Genomic DNA, 12,500 nt, shown 5'->3' on the forward strand with positions numbered 1-12,500 from the left:
CCTTATAAGGATTCCTCCAACTTGCAACTGAAGATACCCACGTGTTTAAGTATTTATTGCACGAGTCAATGATAGGACGCTTGGAGTAGTGGAACTAAATTTTACGCACACGTACCCACACACACAGATATATTTGTATATATATACATATACGTATATATATATATATATATATATATATATATATATATATATATATATATATATATACATATATATATATACATATATACACACACATGTACATACATATATATACACAAACACACACACGCGCGCGCGCGCGTATGTGTGTGTGTGTGTGTGTGTTTTAGGTATGTTAATGTTAAGTCTGTAGGCTGGACCAAAGCTGTTATCAGCCACCTTTCAAGATTAAGCAATTGCCGACGGAAATTCCAAATCTCGTTACAGATACAGATACCGTAAGAGCTTGTTATCTGCTTTAATAACACGCTATCGAATCGTAAGCATCTCCTCGTCCTCCCCTGTGAGCGGTTCCAAATCATTTTACTTTTGGCCGACTTCAGTAGCATGCTAATCAAAGCTATCCATTATTCATTTGTATCAGACTGAAACTCTGACGACCTTCGCGTTCTTGAAGAAGCGGGTCTGCCAACTAAGGAAGGCCCGCTTCATAAAAAGATATGAACTAAATTATCAAGTAATTTTTTGTTTTTTAGATTTCATATTTAGGCCAAATAACTGTATATTAGCACACATCTACATAGAGAGAGAGAGAGTGATGATAGTGATGAGAGTGATGATGAGAGTGAGATAGATAGATAAGTAGAGAGAGAGAGATAGATAGGTAGAGAGAGAGAGAGAGAGAGATAGAGATAGATACATACATACATACATATAGAGATAGATAGATACATACATACAGAGAGAGAGAGAGAGAAAGAGAGAGAGAGAGAGAGAGAGAGAGAGAGAGAGAGAGAGAGAGAGAGAGAGAGAGAGAGAGAGAGAGAGAGAGAGAGAGAGAGAGAGAGAGAAGAAGAGAGAGGGAGAGAGAGAGAGAGAGGGAGAGAGAGAGAGAGAGGAGGACAAAGAACGTTGGTCTTTATTACCGCATGTTTTTTTTCTTGATGTCTTTTTAGGTTCGTAACAGTACCCGGTTCTTCATCGAGTGCTCTTCACCCAACTTCAGTGAGACCTATAGTGCCTTCTGCCATTTAGGCCGACCTTTAGCATCCAGTTATGCGTTGCCTCTCATCTTCACTCGTATCATTTAACTGCAGTTGATCTATTTCTTAAAGTTGATCTATTACCAAGAGTAAGGATGGCCTTTGCTAACCCGGGACATAAGAAGCACTTTTTCTCGCGTCGGTTTTCTCTTTTCTTTTTTGACCAGACAGACACGCGTGTTCTTAGGGTGTTCTTAGCTCACCGTGAAAATGGCCTCTGTTAACAGCAGCGTCAAAACAGCATCCCTTGACCATTTCATGTGTCGACCTTCAAGAGTCGGTTGGAAGCAGATCACTTTCTACCCGGCGGGCATGAAGCGCCAGGACATAGATATCCCTTAGGGTGTCCCCTTTCCTTCCTCTCACATGACCTCTCCTAACTCTGGAGAGAGACTAACGAAGCAATGAATCTATCTCAAGAGACAGCTTCACAATATGGGATTAGCTTCATTCCTCGGTCAGTCGTTCAGCTGACCCATCGTAGGCGTCCGTGGCCGCATTATTAGATCGCTTTTGTACAAGTAGATCTGTCAGAGAGTGAAGTGTATGGGAGTGAAAGGACCCGATAATATCTGGGGATTACGGCGTGGCTCTAGTAACCTTGAGAACCCAAGTAATTTGTTTGCTATTCGGGCGTGGCTTCGTTTCTTCCCTCGTAGTACACGGAGGCTTCAGTTCTGCGAGATCGTTCTTCGAGGGATTTTGGGACAGGAGACGAAGCTGCATACATACATCGATCAGTCAACAAACGAGAGTGTTGGTTTGTCTCTCTCCCTCAGACGGTTAGAGACAACCCCCACTTACCTCCCGCGTCCTCAATCGACAGCATCCCCGCCCCCATCTCACGACCGAGCGCTACTTAAGCTGAGATGACTTTCGAACTCCCGGCACTCATGGAGATAGAGTAATTAGCATACTAAATCGGCTTTCGCTGAGTAATTAGAGCTCGGCCTTAGATACAGAGAGCAATAAGAATCTGTTTAACCCTCTTTTAGGAATGAATCATGAATATTTTTCCATTAAGACGGAACATATATTATGCAAGTCCGATCCTCGAAAAGATTGCTCCGATAAATACGCTTTTCAAAGGCGGGGTCGTCCTTGGGTGTGGCTTTGAGGTGGGTTTGCTCCTGTGGTCGCTCGTCTGAGGCTACTCTGGGGCGTCGCTGATAAGGATTACTGGAGGGTGTCGAAGGAAATCCAAAATTACCATTTTTGGATTCTGAAGAAAAAAAAGAATCCTCGTAAATGGTACAAAACAGATTTTCTATTGATCTATTTATCTTTTTTATTTATCTAGATGTGCGAATACGCGTTAAAGACAATTTACGATTAGTCTTACTGATGTGATTCGAATACCACGAAAAAGACGTGAGGTAGTCGTTTCGGCCACGAGACCCATTAACACAAATAATCAAATAAAGTCGGTCACGACGGATAATGACCGTATATTGTATCCCTAAAAATGACTCGTAGTTTTTCATGGGCGCGGCCAAGACAACGGGAAGGCCGCGTCGCTGCTCCGCCGAGTCGGATGTTCCTTCGGCAGGGCGTCCCCTTGAGTCGAGGCGATAAGGAAGCGCTCTCGGGACACCAATTTGTGTGGAATACTAAGTGACATTTTTATGCGGTCTTCTATACGAGCACATTTACATATAGATACACCTTTCTAATCATAAACACATTTACATACATTTACCTTCCTAATCTAATTGGTCAAGCCACTCCGATCTGCCGGTTCCCCAAGGAACGGAGCCGGCAGGTCGGGCGTGGTCGCGCCCACTATAGAACATTTGAAACGGTATTGCGACAACATTCTCCCCAATTAATTACCGCCCAACAAGAGCTTTACGGATTAAGCACTAGAAGCTTTATGTAGCAACAAGCGTTTGAAGCAATAGTCGGTGAAAGCTGTATACGCTCAAAACTACTTTAGTATGAGATCAACAAAGACCGCCATGGAACATTGGCTACATATCTCTGGACATCTACAGTACTTGCAATGCTGCAATACATAATCCGCCGTACTCTCTCTCTCTCTCTCTCTCTCTCTCTCTCTCTCTCTCTCTCTCTCTCTCTCTCTCTCTCTCTCTCTCTCTCTCTCTCTCTCTCTGTCTCTGGCTCTCGATTATCGACGCCTTTACACACATAGGTATTTACGAAACCTGAAATACCAAACAAGCAGCGAAGCACACAACACGAGCCTGGCGTAGCAAAGAGATCGGGCACCAGCAAGGTTGGGGCGTTAAAGGGCGTGGCTGGGCGGCGGGCGGGGTTCGCCGGGAAGGATAAGAGGTGAGGTTTCTTTATCCTGCTCGGGAAGGGGGAAGGAGACTGGGGGGGGGGGGGGGGGGGTGGTCTTGTCAAGGACGCTATAACTTACAAACTGGAAAGTCCTTGTATCTATGATCACTACTTGATTGCTCTATGTATATATATATACATATATATATATATATATATATATATATATATATATATATATATATATATGTGTGTGTGTGTGTGTGTGTGTGTGAGTGTGTGTACACACACACACACACACAATATACATATATATATTAATATATATTTATATATGTACATATAAATTTATATATGTAAATACATGTTGATAAATACATTCATACATACATACATATATATATATGTAAATATATATATATATGTATATATATATATATATATACCATATATATATGTAAATATATATATATATATGTATATATATATATATCATGTATATATATATATATATATATATATATATATATATATATATGCATATATATATATATATATATATATATATATATATATATATATATATATATATATATATTATATATATATATATATATATATATATGTATATATGTGTATATATAATATATATATATATAAATTATATATACATATGTATATATGTATATATATATATATATATATATTATATATATATATATATATATATATATATATATATATATATATAAAGAGAGAGAGAGAGAGAGAGAGAGAGAGAGAGAGAGAGAGAGAGAGAGAGATACAGAGAGAGTAAGAGAGAGGGAAATATATCACCTTTGGATAGAGTCGTTCTAGAAAAAAGTCCTCGTGGCTGGATTCTTCCCTGATCCAGAAATTGGGCAACAGCGAGAGGCTTTGCGACTCCTGACCTTTCCCTCGTTCGCGCGGGTGTCCTTCCGAAGCGGTGCAGGAAGGGGAATGCAGTTCTTGTAATCTAGAAAGCATCTGAGAACACCGTTAATCCCATTGGCTTTTATTGACAGGTGTTAGAGGCATTTACAGGCGGTTTCCTTGTCGTCTCGATAATGGATTAAGGCTGAATAGCTAGGTGTGTTTGGGGGGTGAGTATTGTAATGAGTATGAGGGGCAATCGGGGCTCTAATTTAACATCCTGTTTTGGTAAACATATTAGATTGGTCATTTTCAAAGCGAGTTGTTGTTTCTCTCTTTTTTTTTGTTCTTCTTCTAAAGGAACTTCCGTAAGTGAGAACTTAACGCGCTGACCTGAGATGCCATATTTATCCGTGAGAAAAAAGTGCCCCCCTCTCTCAGAAAGAAAAAGAAAAAGAAAAAAAAAGAAAATCTTCCTCTGCCGTTATGTTTGCATCTCCTTAAATGTCCTCGAACGATTATATTGAAATCTCCTGCTTAAGCTTTGCCCATCTTGGGGGAAATCTCATTTATCTCAGTTCACCATACCAGAGAGGCGAACTAAAGCGCATTCCTTAGAAGGCATTACGGTTAAAAAAAAATCTTCGCTTACGGATACGACACTGTTAATCACCATCATCAGGTGTACCATAGATGTGCACACGCTTGGCTGCTCGGTTCGTGACAAGAATAGTAGCGCTCCTTTTCAGGTACATTCTCATTTTTATCAGTGGTGTGTATTTATGTAGGTATGTATGGCTGTGTTTTTTTGTGTGTGTGCTTATGTACTTAAGTAGGTATGCCCAAGGACATTCGAAAAAAATGCTCTTTAGTTCCGCTCTCTCCCTCATTTCCTTAAAACGCGTCGGTCTCTAGACCTACCTGGATCGGGCTTGAACTGGTCCAAGTTCAAACGCTCAAGGCAAGGCGACGGATCCGTAGTAGTTGACGACCCTTGTTCCTTTCTCTCCACCACCTCCTCCTCCTCCCCCTCTACCCCCTCCCCTCAAACAAGGTGAACTGGACCAGACGTATCGCTCGTTACCTATCTTTGGAGGGCTAATTAGACTGATATACTTGAAATTACAGGTAATGTTCATCATCTGAGATCAGTCTCATTAAGATCGGTTTTCCTCACAATCTGTGTTTATCGAAAGGATGGTGAGCACAGAAGGCACACTGATTAGGATAAAGAAAAACGTAGGAATGCGGACACGTGCTATTTGAAATAGAAGTGACGCCTGGAATAATGTACATAGCATATCCATAAGCACATGTATTCAGGTACCTTTGCCACCACTTGTGAAGCTACTTGTACAGAATTCCCCCAATAGAAAATAAAACTTACAATATGAAGCATATCCACAATGGTTTCTAGTGAAAAGAATGAACGGTATTAAGATATATAAAAAAAACTCAACCTCTTCAAAAGTCACCGACCGGCTGTTTCATCCTCTCGGGTTTATTGTTCCTAGCGACGACCTCATAGGCCTCTCAGCATCACAATCCCTCACTGTAAGATGAACAATACCATCAATCAGAGCCGGACTTCCTTAAGGAGTTGGATTCCAAATACCAGTATCGTCAACATCCTTGTCACTGTTATCATGAATAACGATGCAAGGTGACCCGAATTAACCTTGGCTGCCACGTACTATGACAGCCTTTTCAGAGGCCATCAAGACAGGAAGTTGTGGAGCAAGTGGAGCACTTCCAGCCTCCGGGAGCCTCGGGGCGATTCGGCTGATACCAGAAGACCTTGGGTGGGATGAAGGGCGCCACTCCCGGGCACGTCGGTCGCCGGCTGACGGGGATTCGGTGCACTCCGTGATGTGGAGTGGTCTTTGGGATGAGATCGATTGGGATGTGATTCTGTTCTCGTTTGAATACGCTTTCTTCGGGGATTGGGACGGTGGGCAGGGTGGGTGATCGGACGGCGTGGCATAAATAAACTCCACAAAAGGAGTGATAGATGAATATCCTTATTTTTTATCGATTTACATTAGTCATACGGTAGTCTCAGCCAGTAGACTGGCGATACAGTAATCTATTAGTATAACATCCAAGTTATCCAGTAGCCTCAGCCAGTAAGTAGCCTAGTGGTTCCTCCTGGCGGTAGGGTGAGCAAGTGTCAGGTCCCCGAGACAACCGGGGTCGGAGCGGTGGCGCTGGGCGGGGCTCCCTCCAGGAAGGTCCTTGAAGGTCCTTTGGTGGCGTTGGGCTTCCTTCGTCCCGGCCAGTCGCTTAGTGGGTGTGCGGGCGGACAGTTGGCCAGCTGAGGGACTCGGCTGGTGATCAGGACTTTGTCGTTGAGCACAGACTCTGCTGGTGAACGAGGACTCTGCCTCAGAACAGGTACCGAGGGAGCGCCACTCTGGAGTTGTGGTTCGGAAGTGAAACTCTTGTCGTCGCCAATAACAAAGCGCTCGGCCGTGTTGACAAAGTGGCAGGAGAAGGCACGATACACAGTAATCCTATTCTGTGTATATTGTTCTTTCTGTCGCTTACTATCGTTTATATCTTGCGTTTTCCCGTCTTCCGTCGTTGCAACACTGTCTTGCATAATGGATCTGATTTGTTTTTGTTTAAAAGTGTTGCATTATGATTACTTCTATCTCCATTACTGGTGTTCTTGCTGTCGGTATAAGCACGGATTGAAATCTGCTGATAATGATAATGATATCAGCATTATTACTTATGACTACGATGGTAGTGCTTTAGATCAGATAAGCTGAATGCCATTGCTACTACTGTTCCGATTGCCCTAATTATCAAATGCTCACTCATGTCGAAATGATGTATGCGAGTCAATGAACATTTCCTTTTTCTTTTCATCATGGATAGATAGATAAGCCATGCAACATTCTCCTCACATTCAGTTACTTCCTGGCTCGTACTTGATTGCAACTTGTGACGTCATGTATTGCAGCATTATGACACTGCTAAATTCCATTAACCTTCAAGAGGGCCAGTCACTGTCAGACAAAGAGGAAATGGACCATGCCGCTTTTGTGATAAGCGGAACACAAAAGCGCCAAAAATTCGGACTCTAAGCGTACTCCATTGTATATTGTATAACTTTTCTCGTCAGAGGATCTACAGATACTTTGTCCATGCCAGATAAATGAACGCGAAAGAAGCTGAACGCGTGATATCAACCAGAACGCATGCGCGTATCCCAGCACCATCATTCAAAGTGCACAAACCGCCACTCTAATCTCACGCGGTTACATGCTATAAACAAAGCATACGCAATACTCAAGTCACGCACTCGGTCCGGTGAGTTGGCTGAGTACAAGGGATCCCGTAACTATATTATAATCGTTATGTATCACGGTCTTTCGCGAGAACTACGAAATGTCACACTCCAGAAAGATAAGGGATGAAGCAAATCGCTCTCCGGTTGTTAACTCGCGTTACGGTTCTCCTAGCGTGGAAAGACATTAATTAAGTGATGAAAGCGCTATTCACTTCTTTTAGTTTCCTTTTTTTCTTTTTTTCCTTCGGTTAATGAGAAAGTGAAGTGAATCGACTTACTCTAAATTAAAAAATCCATTACGTAATGAAGTGGAGATAAATGCTTAGCTAGGCGATGCAACTTCTCCACTCGCTGTTGGATGCCCCGCTCGTTCTCCCCAACGCAAGCAAACAATAACCGCAACAGGTTAACGGGGCATTTGCCTCGGGCCGCCGAACTGAGGTCTGATTGCGGAATTGCTGGGAATCGAGAATCATTAGGCGAGCCGTTACGAGCTGCAATTGACTACTGTTGTGAAATACATGACAATAGAGGTCTAATGTAATGGCCATACCGTTTGTGTGTTTGATTAATGTTTCCTGTCCAAAAATAGGACTTAAATGTATATTTGTTGGAAGCGAAGGATATGATCACAGAGCAACATGATTGGACATTTCGTATGCTGATTTGTGGGAAAAGGCAGATTAACCTGATTATTCATATATGACATTCGATATAATCTACTGTTCATATAGATATGTGTACAAATATCTATCTTTCTATTTGTCCATCGATTGATCTATTTGTGTTTTTTCTAGAAGTCTATCTATTTATCTGTATATATATCTCTCTCTATGTATTTATCAATATGCATGTCTATCAATCAATCAATCTAGCTATCTTGATGGAATATGTAAAAGAATACCTGTAGACAAATATTTTTCATGTCTATCTATCTATCTATGATGGAATGCGTGAAAGAATACCTATAGACAACTATTTATCCTGTCGTTCTATCTATCTATCTATGATGAAAGTCGCAAGAAGATACATGTAACCAAACCTTTCTTTCTCTCTCTCCTTCCAGTTAGCGCGTGGATACAGCTATCAAGCAACGAAAAGCGCTATGGGTTGGACAACGAAACTGTTCGTCCTGTCCTTATTAGGTAAGTACTGTTTTCCATTACGTCATCACAATGCTCGGCTTTTCTGTTCTTTTTTATTTTTGCGTGTGTGTTCTTGTGTTCAAAATTCAAAATCCGAACTATAACAGTATTTCAGTTCCTGTTTTATGTTCATCTTTATGATCATTTTCATTCCGTATACTGTGTGTGGGTTGAATTTAAAGTTGGGTAATGTTATTCTCGTTTGTCTATTCACAATAGTACTAACTGTGAACGCTTTAACGGGGATCAGAATTGCCATGTATATAGCGATTGGAAAGAAATAAAGAAATACAGGAAAAAACACTTTATCATTGGTGCTTGTTTCAATGGATTTATCAATGATAAAAAATGGTTTCTGTAATGCAAGTAATCTGAAGTGTCTGGCACGACAAACATTCATGGTCACTGATACTCCAGTCATTGCGCGAAGCCTTGCAAAGTTGCCTCATCATGTTAGGAAACTTTCCATACAGAAGTCAAGAGTTTTCCCGTAGTTTCTCGTTAGTGTATGGTACATGGGAGACGTAACCATGAAGAATTGGATTCATGTTAGATATATCGGCTCTGAGAAATTAAAGATGGGACAATAAATATAGAAATGAAAGGAACGAAATTTTAACAGAGTATCCCCTCCCGTGAGTATAATAGCGCTCTCGCTGTCTCGCTGGCCAGTAGTTCGCAAGTCTCGTCTGCCTTTTAGTCCGGTAGTCTCGTGCATAAAGTAGCCCTTCAGTCTCGTCCGTAAAGCAATCCGGTAATCACGCCTACCCAATAGTCTCGTAGCCTCGCCTTTAAGTAGTCTGACAGCCCTGCCTTTCAGTAGCATAGTAGTTTCTCACAGCCACATGTTGAGGCCAAAGACAGCTGACGACAGCCTTCACCTTCCCGCTTCCCTCATCCGCGGAGAAAAGAAGCCGAACTGTTTGTTCTTTGGCGAGGGAATTCTGGAGGGAAATGCACAGACTCATACTTATGATGAAAGCCACTTCCCGGGGTTACTTTGTTGTTTCACCTAAGAATGAGTTGTTAACATGACTCGGCTAAAGAAATGTTTCAAAATACTTCTCTGCGCAAGGTCGCTGTTCTAGTCCGATCCAACAGACAACCCGCCGACTTACCCACCGATCAAGGCTACGTGCCAAGTCTATTTCTTATGACGTTTTTTTTTCTCTTTTTTTTTTGACATTCGAAAACGACACTGTTATAGATTACTTGTTGTGGTCACGTGCGTCTGGAAAAAAAAAGTGTGAACAATGGTGGGGGTTTTGTGAGGGTTGCTACTAGTGCATTTTGTGGATCACACATACGCGCACGCACGCACGCACGAACACACACACACATTTATATGGTTATATATATACATACATATACATACATTTATATCTATCTATCTATCTATATCTCTATATATGTAGATATATATGTGTGTGTGTGTATGTATATATATATATATATATATATATATAATGTATCTATATCTATATATATATAAACACATTTACATACATACATATATATACACACACATATACATACACACACACACACACACACACACATATATATATATATATATATATATATATATATATATATATATGTATACACACATACAGACATATATATATATATATTATAAATATATATATATATATATTTGTGTGTGTGTGTGTGTGTGTGTGTGTGTGTGTGTATGTATGTACGTATGCACATAAACACCGAGAGTCAGAGAGTGAAATCGGCGGGATAATCAGCCCCTTTGAAAGGCTCACGAGAACAAGGAAATCTGACGGCGATGGACGAAAGCAGGGTAGGCCTATAGGGTGAAGTGTGCCACTGGGTCGCGAGGATCACCTGTGCGGCTAGGAGGCGGAGTCGAGGGAAAGGGGGTGGGGTGGGGGTGAGGGGGCAGGGGGAGGCGTGCCGTTTCCTTTTCTATGGACTCTTTGTCTGTGTGGTTGTATGGTTGTCGGCTCTTATCATTCTCTCTCTCTCTCTCTCTCTCTCTCTCTCTCTCTCTCTCTCTCTCTCTCTCTCTCTCTCTCTCTCTCTCTCTCTCACTCTCTATCTCTCTCTCTCTCTCTCTCTCTCTCTCTCTCTCTCTCTCTCTCTCTCTCTCTCTCTCTCTCTCTTTCACTCTCTATCTATGTATCTCCTCGCTCTTTCATATCCTTATCCTTTTCCTCTGATTTTCTCTCGCCCATATTTTTATCTCTTCCTCCTTGTCAAGTTCACACTTTTTCTCTTTCCCTCTATTTCTTTCTCTCTTTCTCTTTCATTCTAATTTCTCTCTCTCACTTTTCTCTTTTTTCTTTACTGTCTCTCTCACTTTCTCATTTTTTAGCCCTTTTATTTCTTTGCCTTACTCTCATCCTCTCTTTCTTTCTCTTTCTATCTCTCCCTCCCTCCCTCCTTCCGTCCAAGTCTCTTCCTCCTTTCTCTCTCTTCATAGCTATCTCTAACCCCCCTTAATCTCTCTCTCTTTCTTTCTCTCTCTCTCTCTCTCTCTCTCTCTCTCTCATATATATATATATATATATATATATATATATATATATATATATATATATATATATATATATATTTCTCTCTCTTTCTCTTTCTTACCTGTCTGCCTCAGTCACACCACATCTAACATCATTTGTACCTTCACTGGCGATTAAAAAGGCAATGAATGGTGAAATTCGTGTAGTGTGATGGCATTACGGTGGGAAGCGATGAGCGTATGGTGAATTCTCGTCTTGAATGGCGTTTTCATATTTACTGAGATGATTTGGAATAAATTGGCCGAGATAAGAAAGAAGCGAACCTTTAAAATTTTAGTGAAACGTAAGAAAAATCAGATTTCACTCCGATTTCTTTCCCTCTCATAGTTAATCTATCGTATTTTCCACTGTTTTTATGTGTCCAATTTTCGTGCGGTTTTTCCCACTTTGATCTGTGCCAGATGATTTCTCTGCCTGTGAACGGGAAATCGGTCATTGTTTGAAATCGCTCTCTCCACTTGAGAAAACAAAGTGTCTTAATAACGGCGTTCCTGCACATTAATTAATTAGAGAGCCAAGTAATTAAGCGAAGATGTCCCCTTGCCATCCAAAAGTGCCAGATTTTAAATGCCTCTGATAATAAAAGTGAGATTCCCTGGTTGTGGCTCCGGACGGTTAGCAAAGCTGCCTGACACACATTCCCTGACCACGGCGCGTCAGCTGGGGTTGTCATCGGAGCGCAATTATCAAGGGTTCATGAACACTTTTTCCTTAAAGTCAAGGTTTCCGTCTCGTTTTCTAGCGCGTTTTTGAACAAGTCTGAACAAGAAGAGCCCAAGCCAACAGCTACTCCCATTCAGCCCCTGTTCCAAGGAGTGAGACAGAGAGAAAACACACGAAACGTGTTGACTAACAGCAGAGATTAGTACTGTCGATTATCGAAAGGAAAATGGGCTCGCTTTTCCCACCACATCTAGGGCACCGGCTGGTATCACTAAGCCACACATAGAGTGTAGAAAGTTGAGTGAAGTTGATGGCTCTTCACTTCCAGGATCATTCGGGGTGAGAACTCCGGGGAAATTGATCTTCCGATTGATGAAAGAAAATATGTTTCCTTTCCGAACTCGGAAGATGGACTCGAAACTTCTACATTCTTTGCTAAAGTCTAAAAACTCTGATGCTTTAAGAGAAAACGTTTAAAGTTTCTCTTCACTCAATAATGGAGAACTGCCTGTCTATAAAACAG

The 12,500-nt window shown here is 41.3% G+C and overlaps 1 protein-coding gene across 14 annotated transcripts in view; it reads left to right on the forward strand.

The window, feature by feature from the left end:
• Cda5 (Chitin deacetylase-like 5) overlaps positions 1 to 12,500 on the forward strand; it is a 100,148-nt gene that overhangs the window by 7,043 nt on the left and 80,605 nt on the right. For 9 of the 14 annotated variants that reach the window (XM_043025002.2, XM_086539928.1, XM_086539931.1 and 6 more), the window contains exons 1-2: positions 6,580 to 6,719; positions 8,690 to 8,768. In XM_043025002.2, the coding sequence (XP_042880936.2) occupies positions 8,729 to 8,768 (40 nt within the window). In that variant the 5' untranslated portion in view covers positions 6,580 to 6,719; positions 8,690 to 8,728. Of the gene's footprint in view, positions 1 to 6,579; positions 6,720 to 8,689; positions 8,769 to 12,500 lie in introns of those variants that run through there. The other 5 variants (XM_086539927.1, XM_086539938.1, XM_086539934.1 and 2 more) reach the window with 1 other exon arrangement.

The sequence above is a fragment of the Penaeus japonicus genome, unplaced genomic scaffold (assembly GCF_977035675.1).
Source record: "Penaeus japonicus unplaced genomic scaffold, GWHDUDI00000001_assembly GWHDUDI00000009, whole genome shotgun sequence".
Classification (NCBI taxonomy): Eukaryota; Metazoa; Arthropoda; class Malacostraca; order Decapoda; family Penaeidae; genus Penaeus; species Penaeus japonicus.